Here is a 26,455-nt window from a genome sequence, read left to right as displayed (position 1 = left end):
CAGATGTGGATCTTGACTGAACCAAAGTGAATGGACCTTTACCTCACACCTGAAGCTATCTGTCATCACCAGCACACCAACTTCTATCCAGGTATAAAGTTTGGACCACAAATCACCAAGGCCAAACCTGAGGTCAGGCAGAATGAGAAACTTGCTGTGTTCTACCAAGGCAGTGGAATTGTTTTGGGTAGACATGCCATTGCAGATGTGTGCAGGGAGCAGTGCTCCCTCTGCATGTCTCACAGGCATTTCCCAAGGATGACTGACTCTGGCTGGCTGGACTGGCAAAGGTAAAATAAGCAAGGTGCCTAAAGGGAGGAAGAAAGGACACTGCATAGAAGCAGGCTTCCCCCTGGAACCAAGCCACAGAGCTGCTTGGGCAGGAAATTTGGGCCCAGAGAAAATAAAATACTAGGGTGAACTGAGGCACTCTCTCACTTCAGATAGGCTTCAAAAGCTTCTCACTCAGTTTTCTTACTCCTCTTTCCCCAAAGATGGAATGAGGCCTGAGATGGCCAAGAGACCTGGGACCCCCAGGTCTGCCCATCAAGTTGAGGAAACACCAAAGCTGTTCCTCACAGCATACAAGAGACTCAGTGCATACAGTCTTGCCTGTGTCTAGGCTGACACCCACTGGAACTGTCTTAGGTCACCACAGAAACCGAAAAGTTTAGTCAGCAAAGTGAAGGCCAAAGGATAAGCAGGCAAGTGGTTGGAAAGGTCCCAGGAATTAAATGGCCAGCGCAAAGCAAGGCTGGAAAAGAGTGTCTCCCCAGCCCTATCTTCCTCACCCCAGAAAGACATTCCAGGTGGACACTTCCTGCCTGTTCTCTGCCAGGAGCAGCAAAGAGCTAATGACCAACTCTTCAGCCTCTAAGTTTGCCCCAACACCTGCCATTGACCCAGGAAAATCACTAAAAAGGGTGGTCTCCAATGGCGATGGAACACTGACATATACTGCCTTCTAACATGAAAGCTCCCCAGAAGACTCCACCCACCACCCTTGGCAGCCTGTCATAATACCCATTCTGCCTTGCTTTAACACTATGTGAAAAATGGCTTTGGAGGCTGGAGAGATGGCTTAGTGTTTGAGGCACCTGCCTGTGAAGCCTAAAGACCCAGGTTTGATTCCCTAGAAGCCACATATGCCACATGCGCATGGTGGCACATGCATCTGGAGTTCATTCGCAGTAGCTAGAGGCCCTAGTATGCCTATTCTGTCCCCCTCCTTTTCTTCCTCCCTTAGTCTCTCTCATAGATAATGGAAAAAGAAAATATTAAAAAAGAAAATGGCTTCTTGGTACCTGTGAAGTCTCTCCTCACAGATTCAAGTATGGTTGCCTATTCTATCCACTTGCTATAGGTTAAAAACTAACCACTTTGTCCCTCCATTTCTAAACTTCTGGAGATGTCTTCTAGGCAGCAATTGGGTGGGATGGGGGTACAACATAAGACCATTCTTGAGAATGTGATGATTAAATCTTTATTGTCAACTGTATTTCAAATCACCTAGGACCTCTCTCTTCCCCTTTCCCTCCCCCCACCCCCTACACTACACTTTCTGGCTGGACAAAACATCCAGTTCTCTCTGCATGATGGATCGTACCCTTAAAACTGTGAGCCAAAACAAACCCTTCCTCCATTAAGTTTTTTTGTCAGCTATTTTGTTGCAGTGACAAGTCACTAATGCACTGTTCCATCTAGAAGGGCTTTTTCATCCCCAACGTTGAAGCTTTTAGCTCAGCGTAAAGAGGGCTGGAAGGCCTGGGAGAGTCTTTCTGTGCAAAAGCAGCTCAACACTCAAAACCCCACAGAAAAGGTCCAAATAGACCAGAGCCTGAGGACACTGCTCTAGCTGGCTCTGTGATCAGCCTACTCACTTCTGACCTGAGTGGCCTCTGGGATCTAATTCCTTCAGCTGGAGGGCTTTGGGGATGGAATCAAGCATCCCTGGGCTTTGGTCTTTGTTGGCAGCCCTCTAAGTGAACTCAGGCCTTCTATAGTTTTTCTGTTCAAAAGGAGCAATCCTCTGGCCAAGAAGTTGGGCCCTTAAATGCCCACCCTTCAGGGATCTACAGCTATGTGCCTCAGAATTGGCCCACACCCTGGCATAGCACCTGCACCCCTCCTGTTGAATGAGCCAGTTGTTGGCACAGAACAACTCCTCTCAGGGTAGCTGGAACAACCTGGGTCACCAACAAGTGCTGGCTTAGATTCCAGAGAAAGGACAGATGCCACAAGGCAAAAGGCCAGAGACCACAAAAGCCCAAGTTTACTGAGTGGGAGAAGTAGGGAAAACAGAAAAACAAACAGCAAAAAAAAAAAAAAAAAAGGAAGAGCAAGGGGCTCTGGTCAATGTCTGTACAGGACAGACCGTCCAGACGAAGGAAAGGGTGGATTCTGCAACCATTATTTATGGATGGTTTGCTTGATTTGAGTCTCCAAACCTGTGCTCAGCACAGAGACTGAATGCCCCTCACAGCTGCTCCTTCCTGCAATAACAAGACTGACATCACTGTTGTCAGGGAAATGGTGTTTTGATTAAAATCATGTGACAGCTACTTCATGATTCCATAAACAAGTCCACTGTTAACCCTCCGGCAGCAGCTGTGTGGTCAGAGCTGCTGCCACCAGAGGAAGCAGCCAAGCTGACCTGAGGATGGCAGGGTGGGAAATGGCTGCTCCTTAGCAGTACTGCATGAGGGGACACATGTCATCAAGCAGAGGAGCTGTGCAGTCTTCAGGAACTCATCTCCAAGGCCTTGAGGTTATACATACCCTTCACCAGCAGAAACCAAGCCCTTACCCTCTGGGCTGTTCTTAAACCAAGCAGGGCCCTGCCAAGAACTGAAGACAATTCCCAGGGTTCTTACTCCACTAGGACACATGAGTGAGTTAGCAATGCACCAGAGAGAAAGGGGTTAAGAAAGATTTCTGGTTTGCAATTGGATGACATCCTGAATCACCCACTTGGCTGCAGGCCCTTGACATACAGGGCTCTGCCTGGCAACAGCCAATTCCCTTTCCAAATCTCACACTCAGATCATTTTCTTTAAGTGAAACATGCGGGGAGGGCCCCGGGTCTCAACGTAGGGGCTTTCTCTAGGTTAAGTGAACCGCAGCCTCAGAACTAGCAACTGGCTCTACAGTTTCCTGACCACCTGAAACATGGAGATGGCACCTACTGCCAAGGGAGTTATGAAGATTAAATGAAATACAGTCAAGAGCGGAGTCAGCACTATTGGGCAGGAATTCCAATGGTCAAGGCTCATATCTCACACACACTTAATTGAAGATATGGCCAGATGATCCTGAATGAATGTGTAGGAGAACATAACTCCATTTTCCCTAAGTCTTTTTAGGCCTAAGAAATCTAGCAGACAAGAAGGCACAAAGGGTGGAAACTTAGGTATCTGACAGGGTTTTGGAGCCACTGAGGCTGTGAACAACCTCCCACCAGGAAGCAAGCAGAATGCCCAGGGCTGTGTGAACCGCAGGCACCTAGCCACTCAGGCCAGGGACAGCAATGTGTGGACCCAAAGAAAGGATGCGGAACAGCAGTTCGCAGCCATGGGGATTTAAAGGCAAACGTTTTTGTCTCACCAAGGAAACCCACTAGAGTGGATATGAAAATACCGAATTTCTCCCATGCAGCTGAATGCAGCCTGACATCAGCACAAGGCAGCCTAGCCCCTCTCCACTGTTCCTGAATGAAGTGTAGGTTAGAAATCACTCTTCTACCAAATGGCCCTGGGGCCAATGCCAGCACCAACGTGACTGCTGAACTTGAACTTTGGTACCCGTTCTCCATGCAGTGGTAGCAAATGGGCTTGTAAAACATTCAGAGATGATCTCTCACCGGGAATGGGAAAGACTGTTTTACTACAAACAACTCTTCAACTGTCCATCATCTTTTGTGTGGGCTTTGTTTCTGGCTTTGGGAGATGCAGGAGACCTCGAACTGCAGGAATGACAGAGATCTAGACTGCAGGTCCCCCACTCTGCAAAGCATTCCCAGAACACACTAAAACAAAGCAACAGTCTTTTAAAACTGTCCTCAGCTCATAATGCCAGGTGTCTCCCCAGGACACCAAAGGAGGTCTAAGCCTTCTCTGTCCATTTGGCTGATTCCCTATTAGCAACAGCAGGCCACACCAGCTGCCTTCGGCCCAAGGGGCAAGACTCTGGCTCCAAGTTTGTGGGACACTTACCTTCTGGCACTAGGGTTCTCAGGAAGATGGTCTTGGCAGCCCCAGGATGCTGGGCTCCTCACTGTCCTTCACAGGGAAATATAGCTTCCTCAGCCTTTGTGCCACTGCTAGAATATAGATGGCAATGCTGCCAACTGTCCCTGCCCAGGTCACAACCCTCCCTAGCCTGATCTTTCCAGTCAGGATGCCATCAGCTGTACCTCACCATGACAGGAAGCTAGGCACCTGCACAGGGAAAGCCAGCTCACCCTGCTACCTTGCTTAAGGTGCCTTTTGTACTGGCCTCAAAAGGGCCACCCCATTGGGCCTTAGGGTGCCAGCTGGGTGTTCTACATTTTGGTCATTGGTATCCTACAGATCTTTAAACAAATAGAAAACACCTGGCTCCATTCAAAACTGGTATAAGTTTAAGACAGCTTTGGGAAAAGAAATGACTTGGCTCTTCTACCCAGTGAGTAATTAAACTGTCTGCATCCTCCAGCAGATCTCCATCTCAAGCAAATATTATGTAATTTCCTGGAAACAGCAGCCCATGGAAGCAACCAAGGAATAGTGAGGCTATTTTAGGTAAGAAGACTGGAGATCTGTGCAGGAATATAGGAGAACAAAGAGCCAGATGGGAAGAGAACACTGGTGGATCAGCAATCCTTTAACCTGTTAAACCATTAGAACACCAGACAGAACCTCTTCATCTGCTTCACACCCAGGCTTGCAGCAAGAGGAAAGGACATTCAACTTGTTGGGCTTCCCTGAAAGAGTGGGGGACCAATGTGACTTCTATAGGAAAACAGCAGGCTTTTTGCTTAACAGCACCCCTGGTTAATAAAGGAGCACTATGACAAGAAAGTGTAACCATTGGGTAGGAGTGACATGTCTGCTTCTCCTGGATGTCCAAGCAAGCATCCTGAATAATGGGACAAGACAGCTGAAAAGTCTGGCTACTGTCTCTTGAATCAGGACAAGTTGTCCAGCAGACTCGCCTAGGCCCTGCATCATAGTGGCCAAGCTGTGGTATTTCCCTGTGGTATTTCCGGGAGCTGTAAGGGCGCCCTTTATCTCCACAAGGTTTCATTCAATATCACACATTCATCTGTTTATTTTTAGGAAACAAGATGCATCTTCAGGTTCTTATCTCCTTGGCAGCACAGTTAGGGACACAAGATCTGATCTCTTAAGCCCATGAGGGGTAAACCACAAACTGTAGAAAAAACACGATGGTGAATTGCATTATCGATGGGACACTTTTATTGGCATAGGTTGAATGTGTTTGTCTTGGCTTCACTTTCTTAATAAAGCAGACAACTGATATAAACTACCTGGGATACCAAACAACAGCAATATATGTTCAAGACCTCCAAAACGAACTGTTGTGTAAGTTGATGAAGGACCAGAGCCATACCACATGCTCATTTCCTAAGAGGAGAAAACTATTTAGTTGTGTTGATGGGAAAATGAGATAGTCCAGGGCCTTGAATGGCTTTGTTCCAGCACATCAAATAACACAGATTTTAGGTAGCATTCAGTGAATACATATTTATTAAGCACCTACTACATTCACCAGACATTAATCTAGGCACATTAATCTATAGGTGATATAACACCAGACAAAGCAGACAATATCCTATGCCCTCATAGTGCCTATAGCTTAAATTCTAATGAAATCAAAAAGGAAAACTAGTATGTGGAGAAAATGGCCAAGTTATAAATGAAGGAACAATTCCTGTGAAGAGTAATGAAAGGAGCTGGTTATATAACAAAGAATGATGTCTCTTAACTATCATCCCCCCGCCAAAACAAAAAAACAAAAAACAGGGCCTCCTGTGCTGACCCATATTTGATTAAAAAAATAAAAAGAGAATGCACTCTCTCCCAACAGGGCAAAAGTTAAATGCACAGGATTAGGGGTGTGGAGACACAAGAGCATTTTAGAAGTTTATCCCCAAATGAATGTCATTTCCAACCAAAAGGGGGAAAAAAAGCCATGGTCCCAATTTAAATTTATTTTAGGTATTAAAATAATCTCTAATACAAAATTCAACAAGGAACATAACTTGTAGGTAATGAAAAAACTAAGAATAGATTAAGGTATTAAAATGAGAATCTTTCTGCTTAGGGAAATGTTCAAACCTTGGCCCAAGAAGTCATAAAATAGAAACTAACTATCAAGAAATTTGGCAGTTTAAAATGCAGGCAGACAATTTCAGACTTAAAGTTCTTCTGTTCTTTTTTCCTACAGCAAGATAAACTTGAAGGCATTTACTCACACTTGATTTTATGTAATTGTTTAATGGAAAAAGCTTTCTAGGTACCTTTGAGCTTAAACAAAACACAGCAAGGCTTGCTAGATTAAAGAGGCTATGACTGAAATCAACAACTTAAAAACCAAAATGGAAACACCAACCTACATGGCAAGGTATACTGAGAGAAAAATAAACTACAATAAAACCTTACTAATTAAAACCCAGTAGAGACAGTGAATTTGATTGCATAAAAAGTTACATTTACAAGAAAAATACTTATATTTCCATGAAATACAAATGCATATGTTGCAAAGACAAAAACTACACAGACGACATCAAAAAAGTATGACCTCTGAGACCCTCATGGAAAGTATGTGATATAATTGGAAAGAGTGGTTGGTAATTAGTATACCCACTGTTAAATGAGTACTTTCAAACTGCTTAAGTTTCAAATAGCCTTCTATATGTACTATTAATCTGCTTCAACAGAACCTTCAGCTTAATTTATTACCTTAAGTTTCAGAAGAAACTAATGAAGTTTTACTGAAAATGTAGAAAAATGTATCAAGTAAGATTCCAACATCACCCATACCAAAAACGTAGTGGTATAATCCTTTAGTTTGGAGACCTAATGTACAATGTAACAGACAAGGTCCTAACATTGCTGGAGGTAGGACCAGGTCAAGAGCAGGAAATCCATACAGCTTTACGCCAGTGGTTCCTACACTCACCAACAGCACAAAACTGCAAATTTACAATTAAATAGTAGAACTACAACTTAGTAGGAGGCACTGAATTTTCTCAGGAAAAATGGAAGAATTTTTGAAGGCAGTAACAGTGGTAAGCCGTTGAAATCCTTTGGTCTCAACATCACACATTAGCACCATTAACATCCATTTCAGGTTTCTGCATGACATGATTATAGTCAAAGCTGAGCAAAAAAAAACAAAAACAAAAACAAAAAAACAACCAGTACATTAACCCTGAGCTTCCATGTTCTTCTTGCATGGGAGACACTGATACCGACCATCTTAATGCAGGGAAATATGACTTCATGACAGTCTAACCTCAGTATCTCCCAAATGGAAAATTTGTAAAACACATTATTCAAAACCATTTACATTTAACTTTGGAATGATGGAGAAGCACACAGATATGTGTAAACAGTCAGAAAATCACCCTACTCTATGTCAGGATCCAAATCCATCCAGGCTTTGTCTGGATTATGAAATGGCTGGGGCCTGATAGAAAAGGGAGGAGGCAGGAGCCCAGAGGATGCTGGGGAAAAGCACCAGGAGACACTCAAAAGATGAGGACACAGACAGTTATCAGGACCTGGTCAGCAAGAATAGCTTAAATAATCATCCCAACAAAGAGGTAAGTAAAAACAATCCTATTTCATGTTTACAAAGAAGCAAGTCACTGAAATTTGATTTCTTCTAGCTTGTTGCCATTTGCTTGGATGAGATCTTGAAGGGTTCCATTTTTCTGCACCCAGTTTAAGAACACACTGACTAGAAATCTGTGATAAGAATTTAGCTTTTCCCTCCTGCTCCTCTTTATGCCAACGCAAGAACTGGAAAATCCAAACAAAATCAAGTTAGTGATACAGAAAGGTCATGAATGATCACTGCATGTGAACTTTAAGCCTGAGACCAACATTTTCTCGTTTGGGTCATTTCCTCTACTTGGCCTACCATCAGTTTGGCTTGCCAATATCATAATCCTACATAAAGAACTGAGAAAATAGAGCTGGAGCTGGGCGTGGTGGCACACACCTTTAATCCCAGTACTCAGGAGGCAGAGGTAGGAGGATCACTATGATTTCTAGGCCACCATGAGACTACATAGTGAATTCCAGGTCAGCCTGAGCTAGAGTGAAACCCTACCTTGAAAACAAGAAAATAAAACAAAGCAAACAACAACAAAGAAAAAATAATGGAGCTAGACATAGTGGCACATGCCTTTAATTCCAGTATTTGGGAGGCAGAGGTAGAAAGATCCCTGTTGAGTTTGAGGCCACCCTGAGACTATATAGTGAATTCCAGGTCAGCATGGGCTACAGCAAGATCCTACCTTAAAAAAAAAAAAAAAAAAAAAACTGAGAAAATGGCCTGATCACTTAGGAGAGAATGGTGGGCCAAGAAATTCTTTTTCTTTGACATTGTCTCTGTGTGTGTATCAAGCTGGCTTCAAATTCAATATTCTCCTCCCTCAGTCTCCCAAGAGCTTGGGAATATAGCTGTGCATCACTATTCCCAACAAGAGCTAAGAATTTTCTACCCAAACAGGAGCCCCACACCATGCTGTCTCCCATCAATGCCTATCATTCTGCCACTTTTCACCACTCACATAATGGGGGAAAAGAACAAAACCCATCAACCAAAGTATAGTATTGAACAGAACTACATACCAGTTAAAGCTTCCTGTGCAAAATACTTCACATCCATGTCTTCGTCCTGACCTAACTTCTGTAGCACCGACTTCACTTCCCCCTGCAAAGCGCTGAAATTCAAAAGTGTCATCTGTGAAAAGCCATCTAGAGAATAGAGAAATCCTTAATGATATCAAGTTTAAGGTATTTTCTTTTCTTCTTGAGTTTAGAATCTATGATTTTTTTTTTAATTAAAAAATACTGTGAGGGCTGGAGAGATGGCTTAGCGGTTAAACAACTGCCTGTGAAGCATAAGGACCCCAGTTCAAAGCTCGATTCCCCAGGACCCAAGTAAGCCAGATGCACAAGATGGCGCATGTATCTGGAGTTCGCTTGCAGTGGTTAGAGGTCCTAGTGTACCCATTCTCTCTCTTTCTCTCTGTCCTTCTCAAATAAATAAAATTAAATTTAAAAATGTATACTGTGAAATACTTATAAACATAGCAAACACACCCAATAATTTCTATAGGAATTTCTGACAAATTTAAATTAACTTTAGACAACTATCTATACAGACACAGACCTTTAAAAAAGTCAGAAAGGAGCTGGAGGGATGGCTTAGCAGTTAAGGTATTTGCCTGCAAAGCCAAAGGACCCAGGCTGGATTCCCCAGAACCCACATTAGGCAGATGCGCAAGGGGGTGCATGTGTCTAGAGTTCGTTTGCAGTGGCTGGAGGCCCTGGCATACCCATATTCTCTCTCTTTCTCTGTCAAATAAATAAAGTCAAAGAGGACACTCAAAATTGGGGGTTAATTATTTTCTTTGCCAGGCATGAATGATGTTGCACACCTTTAATCCCAGCACTGGGAGCCCAAGGTAGGAGGATCACCATGAGGACCAGGCCAGCCTGAGACTACATAGGGAATTCCAGGTCAGTCTGAGCTAGAGTGAGGCCCTACCTCAAAACACCAAAAAAAAAGAAAAAAATTCTTCAAATAAGTCCATATTCTAGGAAAACCAAAAACCACTTAACTCGATTTTATCTATTACTCCCCACAACAAGGTAAAAGTTAAAATGCATTTTCAAAACCAGAATAACATTAAAATCTTACTCAATATCTAGAATTGGTCCAATTTTTTGTAGTGATTTGGCCACATTAAAACGAACATTCGCTACTTGGTCTCCTGCCATTTTCAATACAATGGGCAGCATTTGTTTAGTGGTTATTTCCTGACCACAGGCTCCAGAGAGTGCCTAGAACAATAAATAAGATGCTATGTTTAAAACACTTAAAAATCCACACCACTAATGAGATAAATCAGTACTTAATAGAAATGTAAAATAAGTTTCTTACATAAGCATCTACATAAAAAACACAAAGTGTATCCAAAGGAACAGAGGTCTCAACCAGCATTCACAACTATATTGCAACTTTAAAAATGCTATTGCAGGTCTGGAGAGATGGCTTAGTGGTTAAGACGTTTGCCTGCAAAGCCAAAGGACCCAGGTTCAATTTCCCAGGACTCACGTACACCAGATGCACAGGTGGCGCATGCGTCGGGAGTTCATTTGCAATGGCTAGAGGCCCTGGTGTGCCCATTCTCTATGTGCCCCTCTCTCGCTCAAATAAATAAATAAAAACACTACTGTAGAGGCTAAAGAAATAGCTCAGTGGTTAAAGGTGCTTGCTTGCAAAGCCTAACAGCCCAGGTTTGATTCCCCAGTACCCACATAAAGCCAGTGCACAAAGTGGCAAATGCATCTGGTGTTCATTTGCAGTGGCAGAAGGCCTAGACATGCCCTTTCTCTTTCTCTGGCACCCCTCCTCTCTCTCTCTGCCTGTCTCTCTCAAATAAATGAATTAATAAAAAAGAAAATACTACTGCAAACCAGGCATGGTGGTACACACCTCTAATCCCAGCATTTGGAAGGCAGATAGGAGGATCACTTTAAGTTCAGGGCCAGCCTAGGGCTACAGAGTTAAGTTCCTGGGCTAGAGTGAGGCCCTACTTCAAAAAAAAAAAAAAAAAAAAAGAAATAAAATGCTACTATAAATTTTAAAATGAATTTCAAAAATCAACATTTTTCTCTATTTTAATCCTCCAAATTTATCTATAAGAAACATATCTTAAACAGCAAACATCTTATTCAGAATTTAGAAATATATTTGTGAATAATGCTTTAACACCTGAGATTAGCAATAACAGCAGTGTAACACTTACATTAATGCAGAATAAAGTGGTCATTCTATGCAAGTAATTAGGATCATCTGCCATCACTAGTACTTTAGGGACAATGGTATTCTGCGCCCACTCTGTACCAAACTTCTGGACTAATTTCATGAGGTTGTTAGTGGCTGCTTCTCGGATGGCATAAACTGCAGAAGAGGTCACAAACATATTGCTATACTGCTTGCCTCATGCATACAACCTAGTTTACTTACATCAATACCACACACACTCAAAATAAACTTGGGCTGGGGAGATGGCTCAGCTATTAAAGGTGCTTGCTTACAAAACTTGCCAGCCTGGGTTCAATTCCCCTGTACCCATATAAAGCCAGATGCACAAAGTGGCCCATGAGTCTGGAGTCTGTTTGCAGCAGCAAGAAACCCTGATATAACCATGCTCTCCCTCTTTGTTTCTCACACAAATAAAAATAGTTTTAGAAAATCTCTGCAAACTAACCCCAAACACACATTTATGGTAATGATAAGTAAAATAGGTACACTCATACTAAGTTGTGACTATTAAAAGTTTCAGAATGGGGGGAGGTATTACCATGGGATATTTCTTATAATTATGAAAAATGTTAATAAAAATTGTGAAAAGAAAAAAAAGTTTCAGAATGTCTGTCCACGGAAAAGGGGTGTGAGTGAGGAGTTTAATATACATTAATTAATTAACAAATACAAGTACCTGCTAGGTATTGTGTTACAGAAAGGCTGACATCAGATACTTGCCCTCCAAGATCATATACTCTTACCAGACAGTGAAAGCTAAGACACTCAAGGAGTCACACAGGCGAGAACTAGTTCTAAGAAAGTATGGGACAGTGTAGTAAGACTGTGAGGGCTGGGCTGTAGTTCAGCAGAGAGAGACAGAAAGATCACAAGTCTTCAGAAAACAGAGGTATTGCACTGGTCTGTGACAATTAGGGGAGGACTTATGCAAATAGAATTCCTGGAACAGAAAGTATTGGGGAGAGGGGTTCAGTGGACAAAGCCCTTTCCACTCAATTGAGTATATTTCCAAGTTTGCATTCCCACCCAGATCTCATATAAAAGACAGAAGCTGTGGGAACTTCTGTAATCCCAGCATGCTGATGGTGAGAAGAGAGACAGCGATAGGAGAATTTCTCAGAAGCTCACAGACCAGCTAGCCAAGCAAACAAAATAAGAACAAGAGACCCTACCTCAAAAAAAACTTTTTAGAATATGCCAGATCTAACTGAAAAGTGATGAGCTCCAGATTTAGTGAGAGACTTTATCTCCAGGAAACAAGATTAAAGAGTGATAGAGGCCGGGCATGGTGGCACACGCCTTTAATCCCAGCACTGGGGAGGCAGAGGTAGGAGGATCGCCTTGAGTTCCAGGCCACCCTGAGACTACAGAGTGAATTCCAGGTCAGCCTGGGGCTAGAGTGAAAAACCCTACCTCGAAAAACCAAAATAATAAAGTAAAGATCGATACAGGATACTCAACATCTTACTATGACCTCCACATGCATGTGCACAAATGTGCACACACATATCATATACACACAAAAAATATTGAGGCTGAAATGATATCAAATGTATTAAACAAATAAATGTGACTGCATTAGCATCTAGTAATTATATTCAAATTAATTTATCAAAGAAAACATGAACCTGGATTATAAAAGTCTGAGCTCTTAAGCTGTCACAATTAGCTGCTAGATGGAATCCAGAAAAAGAAAGCCGTGGTGGCATTTCATTTCAGACATTTGGTAAGGCTCAAGGTCTGGGCTTATATCGCAAATGGAACATGGCAGGTACTGAGTGCTTATTCTACTTCTGTCACTTGGCAGGCACAAGCCCTCACAGAGAGGCAGAAATACTACCTAGTCAGAGTCCTCACCTTAGACAATCTATACGGGTCTCAAGATAGGAGATAACCAATTTTCCCAGGCCATAGATCCTTTTGGGCAATGACATTAAGTACAAAAAACAGGGCTGGAGAGCTGGCTTAGTGGTTAAGACACTTGCCTGTGGAGCTTAAAAACCCATGTTCAAATCTCCAGTTTCACGTAAACCACACTGTGAGGCAAGCATGCAATGTTGCACATGCACACAAGGAGGCACATGTGTCTGGGATTCAGTCACAGTGGCTAACGACCCTAGCATGCCCATTCTCTCTCTCTCTCTCAAAATAAATTAAAAAATAAGAACAGAAAGCAGACAAGTAACGACATACTTTATTACCACAGCTTAACCCAAGCAAAGTCTACAGAGAATCAAGACACCCAGAAGCATTCTCAGGAGCAAGATGAAGTCAGCCATTTTACCCACAGAAAGTCCCTCCTCCTCTCTTCCCTCTTAGGTGGAGTCAATTATGGCATCTGTGTTTTCCCTCTACTGTTTTGTAATATACTTGAGATCTTCTCGTCATATTACTAGCATAGGAAGGATTCACTGCCAGAGTAAACAGACACTGAGCCCCACACTCACCCTGGACCAAACCTTAAGTGCACTGAACTCTACTTGGCCCGATGCCTACTATGTTCTTGGCCCTCTCAACTCTGCTGTCAGAAGAATGCAAGTCTTTCCACAATTCTGCCAGTTTCCTCTCCTTGCTTGTCTGTCTGTCTCTCTTTTCCCTCAAGTTCAGACTGACCTCTAAGGTTTCTTTAAGGCCCAGGGTTGAATCCGCAGCACCATGAAATAAAAAAGTAGTAATAATCCCTTTAGAAACCTTTCCCTTTTAATCAATATTGTCCACTCAGCCACAGAAACATGTCTTGTACTTTCTTCCTTAAATTTCTCTAGTTATTTCACAACAGTGTTTTAGTAGTCCCATAAGCAGGAAAAAAAGAAAAAATTTTAAAAAATCTAATCAGTGATCACTGTATGTACTTATCTAAACTAAACCTGTATCTAAATGTAAAATCAATATTTTTCTCCAAATTATAAAACACTAAAATAAAATGTGAAAAAAAACAGAAAATTAAAGGAAGTAACACAGAACTGCCATTTGCTGGATCAAGGAGTGTTTGCTGTTCCCACTGTGACGCTGCTGCTACTGCTGCTCCAGTAAAATTAACTCTCTCACTGCTCCCAAGTTAGAAGAAATAATAAAAAACAAAAAGAGGAAAGACTAAGTTACATAGAACAAGCAATAGTACATAGGTGTTTTGAATTTAATTCTCTGTGTAATGTTAGAACCTGAAAATTTCTCAAAATAAAAAACAAAAACTATCAACCGGGCGTGGTGGCGCACACCTTTAATCCCAGCACTCAGGAGGCAGAGGTAGGAGGATCACCGTGAGTTCAAGGCCACCCTAAGACTCCATAGTCAATTCCAGGTCAGCCTGGTCTAGAGTGAGACCCTACCTCAAAAAAAAAGAAAAAACCTAGCTTAATACAGAATGGCAGATTTTAAAAGTATAGAATAATCTTCTTAAAATGCCATTTCCAGGCTGGAGAGATGGCTCAGCAGTTAAGATGATTACCTGCAAAACCTAAGGACCTGAGTTTGATACTCTAGTATCCATGTAAAGCCAGAAGCACAAGGTAGCACATTGTCTGGTGTTCATTTGCAGTAGCCTCTCTCTCTCTAATAAATAAATAAATAAAAATATTTTTAAGCTGGGCATGGCAGCAACATGCCTTTAATCCCAACACTCAGGAGGCAGAGGTAGCAGGATCGCCATGAATTCAAGGCTACCCTGAAGGAAGTGAATTCCAGGTCAGCCTAGGCTACAGTGAAACCCTACCTCAAAAAAACAAAACAAAACAAAACAAAAGGCATTCTCATTAACAATAAATAATTACCAGATATAATATAAACCTTTTTAAAATAAAATTTTCTTTCCTAATAGTTTACCAAATTGGTTTTATTAAAAAAAAAAAAAAAAAAAAAAGATTTCCAGGCATGGTGGTGCACGCCTTTAATCCCAGAACTTGGGAAGCAGAGGTAGGAGGATTGCCGTGAGTTCAAGGCCATCCTGAGACTACATAGTGAATTCCAGGTCAGCCTGAGCTAGTATGAAACCCTGCTTGAAAAACCAAAAAACAAAACAAAACAAAACAAAAAACAGGTCATAAAAAGATAGTGTTTGAGGACTGGAAGGATGGCTTAGTGGTCAAGGTGTTTGCCTGCATAGCCGCAGGACCCAAGTTCGATTCCCCCGGACCCACGTTAGCCAGATGCACAAGGGGGCACACAAGTCTGGAGTTTGTTTGCAGTGGCTGGAGGCCCTGGGACACCCATTCTCTCTCTCTCTTCCTCTTTCTCTGTCAAATAAATAAAATTATTTTAAGTTAAAAGAAAAGATAGTGTTTGAAAAAACAAAGAAACAGAAATCTTCACTGCCTAGTTTAAAAGCACTGGAAGTGGCAAATATATGCTCTTACCGATTGCCAGTTAGGTTTTGCATGTTCCCTTTTACATTCTACAGCCACATGATTTCCTGTGACACAAACATACTTCTAAGAAAGACCACCTACATGTGTAGCACCCACATGCATCCTTATTCCTTCCTAGGTACCCACAGATGAGGTGAACTCAGCACATATAGAAAGCACACATGGTACACTCAGGATCTTTCTCATGCCCACCAGCACATGGAGCCATAGCTCAAAGGCCAAGAGCACTCAATGCAACAAGTCTAAAGACAGTGGAATCAGCAAGTCTAGACCTAGGACCTAGTACATCTCCCACTAACACTGTGGAAGACAAGATATATATATACACAGATACACACACACATCAACCTGAGACCTTACCAAGGTCCCCCATTCCAGGCCTATCGGAGCTACCCTGAATTCACCTCTCCTAGCAACACAGCAACAGCAGCAAGTAGCAGTGAATACGCCGCAAGCTTTCCTTTCACCAAAAACAAAACCCAGGCCCTCAAAGTTTGAAGACACAACTCATGTTCCCCACTATGAACACTGCACTGAGCCTCAACATGTCACCTCAAAAAAGCTAAGTAGAGCCAGCACAGTGGCACACGCCTTTAATCCCAGTACTAGGGAGGCAGAGGTAGGAGGATCGCCGTGAATTTGAGGCCACCCTAAGACTACAAAATTAATTACAAGTCAGCCTGGACCAGAGTGAGAACCTACCTCAAAAAAACAAATAAATAAATAATAAAAAGCTAAGTAGGGTAAGCCAGACATGGTGCCGCCTGCCTTTAATTCCAGTACTTGGGAGGCAGAGGTAAGGAGGATCACTGTGAGTTTGAGGCCAGACTGAGACTACATGGTAAGTACCAGGCCAGCTTGGGCTAGAAGAGCAAGACCCTATACCTCAAAGACAAACAAAAACGTTAAATAGCTATTTCTTTCCATCCAGGCCTTCTACCCAATTCTATCCCTATTCAAACTGGCCTGCAATTGTTGAAGACACCAATGGCAGCTTAGCAAGCTGAAGGGTCTGGCACAAGGAGTTACTCATGTAAAACAGATAGTCTGGCTACACATGATGGCACATGCCTTTAATCCCAGTACTCGGGTGGCTAAGGTAGGAGGATCACTGCGAGTTCGAGAACAGCCTGGGACTACACAGTGAATTTCAGGTCAGCCAGGGCCAGAGTGAAAATCCTACCTCGAAACCTACCCCTTCCCAAAAAGAGAGAGAGAGATAAGTCTGAAGCTCACAGAATTAGATGCCAAAAAAAATATGCCAAAGAGATTACTTAATGATGAAAATACATTTAAATAGAAAACAAAAGCAGAAAAGCCAAATTCATAGAAAAAGCTAAATAAAATTTAATCATACTTCTTCATTACATTGGTAAGGCAAAGTAAGTGGTCAAATCAGGATTCTTGTCTAAAAGGAAATGTATGGACATCATAGGATATATGCAAAACCCTGGGATTTTCATATCTGTGTTTAACACATCTACTTACCATGATCCACAAGCCAGGCCATACATAAGGAATTCAACTTTTCATCAAAAAACTCCACCCCCTGTGAATACAGAAAATTCTATTCATATGCATTTCCAAAGTTTATGGAGCATAACGGTGCTCCATTTACATTACATAAAAATTACCTAAAAGCTAAGAAATTTGTTTCCAAGGAATACCTCAGAACCTATAAACTATACACCTATTTACGGATAGCATACACAAGGAAAGCAGTAGTGAGAGAGCACAGGCCTGCTTAGGAGGAACAGGGTAAGCAGAAGAGCAGGAGGAATGCAGGCGACAGTCTGCCGCACTAAACCTCCATTGCTTAAAAATGAAATTAACCAAGATAATGCTAATTCTCATCTTCCCTTTTTGGCTAGCCATCAAATCCTTAAGGATAAAGCAATTAACATCCAACTGAAGAAAAGTATTTCTGGGACAAAAGGAAAAAGCAGCAGAGGGAAGAAAAACAGGCACAATAAAGGGTAAAGGGCAAGGGCCCTCAGTGTGGAGTGACAGGTGGAGCCATCCTGGCCCTTAGCCAGCTGGTCAGCCTGAACATGAGCTCCAAGAGCCACTTTCCGTAGACCTCTCACCCAGGGCACCCACACCACAAGGGTGAGCACTGGGATACACACTGTCCTGGTGCCTTCCTTTGGAGGTCATTTTGTTTACTCTTAATTCTTTGAAGTCTCCAAAATTCTAGCCAGTGGTGATTTTTTTTTTTTTGTACTTTTATTTATTCATTTGCAAGCAGACAGATAGGCGAGACAAGACAATAAACATGCCAGGGCCTTCTGCCACTGCAAACAAACTCCAGACCTATGCACCAGTTTGTGCATCTGGCTTTACGTGGGTACTGGGGAATCAAATCTGGGTCATTAGGCTTTGCTGGCAAGTATCTTAACCAATGAGCCATCTCTCCAGCCCATGATGTCTTCTAAATAGAGATGTAACATAAAGGCTGTGTTTTGGAAGTGGTGGACAAATAAACAAAAAGGCTCAATGACCTTACAGATAACTATGAAGGTTTCAACAGGTCCTTTAACCACCATGTCAGTTCCCAAACGTCTTTTTTTTAAAAAAATATTTATTTATTTGAGAAAGAGACAGAGAGAGAAATTAATGGGGCACACCAGGGTCTCTAGTCACTGCAAACAAACTCCAAATGCATGCACCCCCATTTGCACCTGGCTTACGTGAGTTCTGGGGAATCCAAACTGGATCCTTAGGTTTCACAGGCAAGCACCTCAACCACTAAGCCATTTCTCCAGCCCCAAAGGTCTCTTTTTTACTTCAGGTTTAGGATTTCCCTTTAGTCTTACTCGATTAGATTTTTATGACTTAACTGTATACTTATTCATCATGTTCTAGAAAAGTCAGGCTCTATACAGACAAGAGAATTTTATTAAGTTGACTAAGTAATGTTTAAAAATATTTAAACATGGGCTGGAGAGATGGCTTAGCAGATAAGACACTTACTTGGGAAGCCTAAGGATCCAGGTTTGACTCCCCATGACCCACATAAGCCAGATGCACAAGGTGGCATATGCATCTGGAGTTCCTTTGTGCTGGCCAGAGGCCCTGGAATGCCCATTCTATCTGTCTGTCTGTCTCTCTCAAATAATAAAATGAATTTTTGTTTGTTTTTTCGAGGTAGGGTTTCACTCTAGCCCAGGCCAACCTGGAATTCACTATGTAGTCTCAGGGTTCCCTTGAACTCACAGCAATCCTCCTACCTCTGCCTCCCAAGTGCTGGGATTAAAGGCATGTGCCACCACGCCCAGCAAATTTTTTTTAAGCACTAAAGTACTCCTCTGTCAATGGACATATATGAAGTACCTAAGTAATAACAAGTGCTAAGGTAACCACATCACTGCAGCACATTTATAAATGCCACTAAAAAGGGTGAGGGCCACCACACTTCACACTGTCAAGGGCAACTATTAAAAAAGAAAGAAAGGGGCTGGAGGGATGGCTTAGTGGTTAAGCGCTTGCCTGTGAAGCCTAAGGACCCCAGTTCGAGGCTCGGTTCCCCAGGTCCCACGTTAGCCAGATGCACAAGGGGGCGCACGTGTCTGGAGTTCGTTTGCAGAGGCTGGAAGCCCTGGCGCGCCCATTCTCTCTCTCTCCCTCTATCTGTCTTTCTCTCTGTGTCTGTCGCTCTCAAATAAAAAAAAGAAAGAAAGAAAGAAAGAAAGGCTGGAGAGATGGGTTAGTGGTTAAGTGCTTGTCTGTGAAGCCTGTTTTGAGGCTCAATTCCCCACAACCCACATAAACCAGATGCACAAAGGGACACATGCATCTGGAATTCGTTTACAGTGGCTGGTGCACCCATTCTCTATATCTATCTGCCTCTTTCTCTCCCTATCTGTTGCTCTTAAATAAATAGAAAAATAAACAAAAAAAAATTTAAGAAAGGAAAGAAAGAAAATCACCAGCCATTTAATCCCAGCACATGGGAGGCAGAATTAGGAGGATTGCCATGAGTTCAAGGCCACCCTGAGACTACATAGTGATTTCCAGGTCAGCCTGAGCTAGAGTGAAACTCTACCTGGAAAAACCAAAAATAAAGAAAAAAAACCAGCACTCGGGAGGCCAAGGTAGGAAGATCAATGTGAGTTTGAGGCCACTCTGAGATTACATAATGAAGTCCAGGTCAGAATGAAGTAGAACGAGACCCTACCTACAAGAAGAAAGGGAAGAAGGAGGGAGGGAGGGAGGGAGAGCCCAGTGTGGTAGGTCACACCTTTAATCCCAGCACTAAGGAGGCAGAGGTAGAAGATTGCTGTGAGATTGAGGCCACTCTGAGACTACATACTAAATTCCAGGTCAGCCTGGACTAGAGCAAAACCATACCTCGAAAAGCAAAACAAAAGAAAATGATGTGGCTAGGACTATACAGACAGTTTAGCAGTTAAGGCACTTGCCTGCAAAGCCAAGGACCCAGGTTCAATTCCCCAGGACCCACACAGGCCAGATGCACAAGGGGATTCATGTATATGGAGTTCGTTTATAATGGCTGGAGGCCCTGATGCTCCCATTCCCTCTCAAATAAATAAAAATATTTTTTTAAAAAGAAGAAGAAAACAATGCAGCTATAAAGCCCAGCTTTCAATTTTTAATTAGTGTCATATTTACTAATGTAAAACTAATAATGACACTCAAAGTAACGGACAATGTGATAATGCGGACTTTGTCCAAAACAACCAGCATTACAAGCTTTTCTATAAGGTGATTCCTCAACTCCCTTTAACCAGAATGTGGGAATTGTGGTTCCTGGCATCATTTTGCTTAGGGCATAGGCAAACAATAAAGGTCCCCTGAACCAAAAGCAAACTGACTTGTGTTAAAAGCCATATTTCTAAGGGGGTGGTAGTGCACACCTTTAATCCCAACACTCAGGAAGCAGAGGTAGAAGGATTGCCGTGAGTTTGAGGCCACCCTGAGACTACATAGAGAATTCCAGGTAAGCCTGGACTAGAGTGAGACCCTACCTTGAAAAACCAAAAAAAAAAAAAGGGCTGGAGAGATGCCTTACCAGTTAAGCATTTGCCTGTGAAGCCTAAGGACCCTGGTTCAAGGCTCACCCCAGGACCCACATTAGCCAGATGCACAAGGGGACGCACACATCTGGAGTTCGTTTGCAGTGGCTGGAAGCCCTGGCGTGCCCATTCTCACTCACTCTATATCTGCCTCTTTCACTATCTCTCTCTGTCACTCTCAAATAAATAACTAAAAATGAACAAAAAAAATAAAAAAAAAGAAAAACCAAAAAAAAAAGAAGAAAAAGAAAAAAGCAGCATTTCCTGTCTTTTCCATAAATTCATCTTTTCAGTTACATGGGCTTTAAATATTACAAATTTTAAATGCGCCAAGCAATCGCTTATATTTTTCAAGGGCTTTGTTTACAGGTGGCAATAAGAAGAAATGTGCTTCTATATCTTTCCATTGGAAGGTAATGTACTAAGGAAAATAAAACCATCCTACAGGGAGCAAGGATGATTCTTCCACACCATGTAGATGAACAGAATCAGATGGATTTTCTGGGACTCCTACTTGCCACAGCAAATCTCTACTGCCTAGCCCCCTCCATTCATGGAGCATTCATACTCACCAGCTGCCCCGCCAGCAGTGGCATATACTCAATGATGGCCAGCCGGACCCTCCACTTAGCATCTTCAGCCAGTTCCACAATGGCAGGAAGGAGAGACTGAGACAGCTGACGGATTCCAATCACCTCATTTACACAATCCAAATTGGAGATGATATTCAAACGAACTTCAGGACACTATACATATACAAAGATTACATGTAGACATTATCTCCTCTTTAAAATATTCTATTGTGATAAGGTGCCAGGTAAAACATTAAATTAGAAAAAAAAAAAGTAGTCAGGTGTGGCAGCTCACATCTTTAATCCCAGTACTTGGGAGGCAGAGGTAGGAGGATTGCTACATAGTTAATTCCAAGTCAGCCTGAACCAGAGTGAGACCCTACCTCGAAAAACAAAAACAAAAACAAGCAAACAAAAAAAACACAAAGACACGTTTTAGGCAAAAACACACTACTTTTGAAAATAAGGAAACAGTATACATAATGCAAAAATCAAGCAGAAAAGGTGGCCAATGTTTTTAAGAATTTTTCATTTATTTACTTTGGTTTTTTGAGGTAAGTCTCACTCTAGTTCAGGTTGACCTGGAATTCACTATGTAGTCTGAGACTGGCCTCGAACTCATGGTGATTCTCCCACCTCTGCCTCCCAAGTGCTTGGAAATTACATGCATGTACCACCATGCCCAGCTCCAAACATTAAGTTTTCATTTTTGTAAATTTAGTATTTTTTTGTTGGTTTTTGTTTTGTTTTGTTTTGTTTTTCAAGGTAGGGTCTCACTCTAGCCTAGGCTGACCTGGAACTCACTATGTAGTCTCAGGGTGGCTTCGAACTCCCAAGTGCTGGGATTAAAGGCATGCACCACCACACCCGGCTTAAATTTAGTATTTTTATTTGGGGGGATGGGTAGGCAAGGCCCCTTGCCACTGCAAACAAACTCTAGACACATATGCCATATTGTGCATGTGGCTTTATATAGTTACTAGGGAATCAAACCCAAGCCAGCAGGCTTTACTAGCAAGTATCTTGAGCCACTGAGCAATCTCCCTAGCCCTAAGTTCTCTGTAATGAGTCCTTGGGCCCATTTTCTGGAAATCTGTAACCCTATATCCAAACAGAGGGACTGCCAAAAGTTAAGTTATAACTTTTTTTTTTCCATTTCCATATGGTGGGTCCTATTTTAGTGAAAACTCCAAGCCCAAATCACATCAAATCAATGACATCCATGGTGGTAAAATTTATAGTCAGACTCACCTCATCCTTTAACTGAGCTAAAAAAAGAGGAAGAAGATGTTCAACGGTATTCTCTTTACCCAAAATTGTAGACAATCCCATAATTACTGAAGCTAGAGCTGATTTGACATGTTGATTGGTATCAGATACTAATTCCTAAAATAAAACCAAAATTAAGACTTTCTTATTTGCAAGGCAACAAAAACTTTCACGCCATTTCCCAAGGAGCTTATAGCCCTACTTCAAAAGCCTAGATGACAATGTTTCCTCAGACCATCTGTCAGGTAACAGACCTAAGTGCCAAAAAGCACTTTACAACTATAGCAGGCACTCATAAGGGTAATGTCCTACATCTAACACATGTGATTTGTTTATGGACTATGGGGGGAAAATGAGTTAATATTTATCTTCACATAGGGCAGAGTAAAACAAACTGAAGTTTTCTTTACCTTTATATAGGGCAGAATTTGATTCATAATTATGGTGTCTCTACCTTCAATGGGCAAGTTTTCACAAAGTTCTAAAAGAGATAAGTAGAAAATGTTTTCTTCAAATTAAGAAACTTAGCCAAATATTTTTTAGCAGTTCCAAGTTAAATCAAACAAATTAAAGCAATTAAACTCTAATGGGGAAAATTACTCTTATTCGAAATAGAATACCTTTATGTCCTTGTACACCAAACCAATCCAAACTATAAAGGCTTTTCTTTTCAATGGAGACAAGATAAAATAAGTATTTATTTGAAATACAAAGAAGTAGCTTTATATGACAATGTGACATTTTCACACATTAGAATTATCTCTATTTGAAACATTTTAAGAATACAAATGTGCGAAACTCACTGACATAACAAAGGCTTTACCAAAATGAGTGGCAAATGTTGCAACATAGACTGAACTCTTTAACCTTTGACTTTGTGGGCAGCAGCTGCTCGGACTTCAGCTTCACAGTCTTTAAGTAGGCTCTGGAAGGCGGGGATGAGGTCATTTAGGGTGATTTTAGGACCCACAGCTTTCTGGAGCTACAAAACAATTTGTATAGGTTTAATGCATACTAACAAAATACTTAATGAAAACAAAATAGCACAATCTTCATACATGTACTTTTACTTCCCACTTTCCATTTAAAAGATTTCACAATATCAGACATTTTTGCTTTCTGAATTTTTTTTTATACTTAAAAACGCCAAAGTAGTAATTTTACCTCTGAGAATTTGTCAGCTACCATATAGCGAACCCGCCAAGATTTATCTTCTGCTGCTTGCCGAAGTGTAGGCATAACCAAGGTCTCAAGGTCATCCTGAGACAGTAACTCGGCAATACTGACACAAGCCTCCACAGCCAGGAGGCGTACAGAATCCTAGAGGGAAAACATTCGTTAGGCGGCATTTACTGGGAACAATGGGGAACTGTGTATGGTGTGAAGCAAGGCTTCTGAAGGTACCACTTAAAAAAGAGAGGGCAAAACTCCATATGCAATTTCATGTCTTTATGTTTTCAAATGGCTGAATATCTTCTCTACATCACATGCCACGCAAAGGCCATAAAGGTGGAAATGACACTGTTCTGGGGAGAAAAGCAAATTATCTCAGCTAGAGCACAGAGGTTTTTTTTCAAGGTAGGTTCTCACCCTAGCCCAAGCTAACCTGGCATTCACTCTAGTCCTCACAGCGATCCTCCTACCTTTGCCTCCCAAGTGGTGGGATGCCTGGCCCAGGCAGAGATTTTTCAGTAAGGAAAATGAAGTCAAACATAAAGATTTCAGTTTCTTAAAAAAGAGTATTTTAATGATGTATTCAAAGCATTACTATAATAGGTAGCTGAACAGAAAAGTGAAGTGTACACTTAGGTAAATTAATTGTAACAGATTCAAATGGAGAAAAAGGCAAAGAATCACTTAGGAAGCTCAGTTCTCAAACTACTTGGCATCAGCAGTAGCAGGAGTGTAGTCATAAGACTAAGTTTGGAGAGGAACACAGAACAAATGAATAGTTTGTACTAAACTAGCAAAGCTGAATTAAAATGCTGAAAATCAAAAGGTAACAATATCTAGAAAAACAAAGCAGGAAAAATTAGAAAGGTATGTATGGGATTAATGAATTCAATTTTCCAGATGTGAAACTGCCAAATGTCAGTATGATACCTGCATGTCTTTTGAGCAAGCAGAAACACAAAACTGAGGCCCCAGCCAGTGAGCCACCTGAGGACTCAGCTGGGCCCCCCGGCCCCTCGCTTCCTGGTGCTCTGTTCCCCTCTACCGACCTTCCGCAGACTGTTTCCACCACAGAAAAGGAATCCAATCCTATATCTGCTCTCCTGAACCTCCTCTCTTTTGACCCCTTTGCTGATGGAAGCCAGGGTGATGACCTGCTTCCTGCTGGCACAGAGGATTCTATCCACAGAACAATTCAACAGAGACATGACAGGAAGACCCTGACTGATGATTATCATAAATAAACTAGTGGAGGTGGCACATGCCTTTAATCCCAGCACTTGGGAAGCAGAGGTAGGAGGATCCCCGTGAGTTCGAGGCCACTCTGAGACTACATAGTTAATTCCAGGTCAGCCTGGACCAGAGTGAGACCCTACCTTGAAAAACCAAAAAAAAAAAGAATAAATTTGCCTGCAATGGTAGTGTAATTGAGCATCCAGAATATGAAGAAGTAACTCAGCTCCAGGCTGACCAGTGCAAGAACATGTGCCAGTTCCTAATAGACTGGACTGTCCAAGGACAATCAGCTGAAGGCCACGGGTTTTAAGTGCTTGTGGCTCTCTGAAACACAGGCGATCTCCTTGCAATGAATAGAATTTTCCTTCTGTCCCTTGTCATAAGGCTAAAATCCTCACACCTCACAGCTTGTATAATGTAACCATTTGGGGTCCGCTTTTAACTTTGGTATAGCTCCTTTATGCAATCAACTGAAAAGAGTCTAAAAAATAAAAATAAAAACAAAGCTAGCATTAGCAGCTGAGATTGAAGACTTGGGAGTTGTAAATAAACAAAGGGAAAATGAAAACATGTAGACATATGAACACCCAGAAGAGAGAAAAATATATAATGTGTGGCTGGAGAGATGGCTTAGCAGTTAAGGCGCTTGCCTGCAAAGCCAAAGGACCTCAGTTTGGTTACCAAGGACCCACGTAAGCCAGATGCACAAAGTGGTGCATGTGTCTAGGGTTCATTTGCAGTGGCTGGAAGTCCTGGCATGCCCATTCTCTCTGTCTCGGCCTACCTCTTTCTCTTTCACTCTCTCAAATAAATAAATAATTTTTAAATTAAAAAACACATATATATAATGTGTGCATACACTACATAAATATACAACACATATGCAAATATACATATACATAATGCAGACATACACTACCAAAATGTACAGAACACATGTATATATCCCACACAAATATACAACACACATACACATATAAGGTACATATATACACCATACAAATATACAGCATATACGTGTGTATATACTACATAAATATACAACACATATACACATGTGTATATATACAGAATATACACAAACATACCACATATATAGAGCATATATATACATGTTATATGTACATACCACATAAATATACAGCACATATACACATGTGTATATGCACCACACAAATATACAGCACATACATACACATAATCAAGAAATGAGAATAAACCCTACTCCCAAAATCTAGACATTTTAAAACCTGATGACACTTCCATGCCTGTGTCCAAATGAACTCCTCAAATTCTTCTCTGTACCTATTCCTCCACCCAACATCCTCTCCATCTTAGCAATGGAACAAACGTCCACCTATAGTTGCTCAAGCCAAAAATGCAGATCTTCCTTCCTCTTCCTCTCATCCAACCCAACAGTACTATTTGTGACTGTACCTGCAAACCTCAGAGTCCTCGCCATCTTCACTGTTCCCACCTGAATTCAGGGCCTGCATCACGTCCTGGTTCCTCTAAAAGTCTCCTAGCTACTCTCTTTGTTAAAAAAATATTATATTGATTCATTTTCAAGGAGAGAAAGACAGAAAAATGGGTATGCTCAGGGCCTCTTGCCCTTGTAAACGAACTCCAAATGCATGTACTACTTTGTGCATCTCGTTGTACATGGGTACTGGGGAACCAAACACAGGTCATTAAGCTTTCAAGCAAGCACCTTTCACTGCTGAGCCATCTCTCC

General features: G+C 41.8%; 1 protein-coding gene across 1 annotated transcript in view; it reads right to left on the bottom strand.

Moving 5' to 3' along the window:
* Positions 1–5,433: 5,433 nt before the first annotated feature.
* The window catches only part of Ppp2r1b (protein phosphatase 2 scaffold subunit Abeta), a 31,115-nt gene continuing 10,093 nt past the window's right edge, over positions 5,434–26,455 (bottom strand). Inside the window, exons 6-15 of the mRNA XM_004666489.2 lie at positions 23,476–23,631; positions 23,179–23,293; positions 22,722–22,792; positions 22,294–22,428; positions 21,043–21,216; positions 16,923–16,983; positions 11,051–11,205; positions 9,940–10,082; positions 8,865–8,956; positions 5,434–8,027 (exon numbers count right to left, since the gene is read on the bottom strand). Coding sequence (XP_004666546.1) covers positions 8,011–8,027; positions 8,865–8,956; positions 9,940–10,082; positions 11,051–11,205; positions 16,923–16,983; positions 21,043–21,216; positions 22,294–22,428; positions 22,722–22,792; positions 23,179–23,293; positions 23,476–23,631 — 1,119 coding nt within the window. The 3' untranslated portion in view covers positions 5,434–8,010. The remainder of the gene's footprint in view (positions 8,028–8,864; positions 8,957–9,939; positions 10,083–11,050; positions 11,206–16,922; positions 16,984–21,042; positions 21,217–22,293; positions 22,429–22,721; positions 22,793–23,178; positions 23,294–23,475; positions 23,632–26,455) is intronic.

This window comes from Jaculus jaculus, chromosome 3 (genome assembly GCF_020740685.1).
Source record: "Jaculus jaculus isolate mJacJac1 chromosome 3, mJacJac1.mat.Y.cur, whole genome shotgun sequence".
Taxonomy (NCBI): domain Eukaryota; kingdom Metazoa; phylum Chordata; class Mammalia; order Rodentia; family Dipodidae; genus Jaculus; species Jaculus jaculus.
Note: the sequence above shows the minus strand (reverse complement) of the source record. Positions and strands in the feature narration are given on the sequence as shown.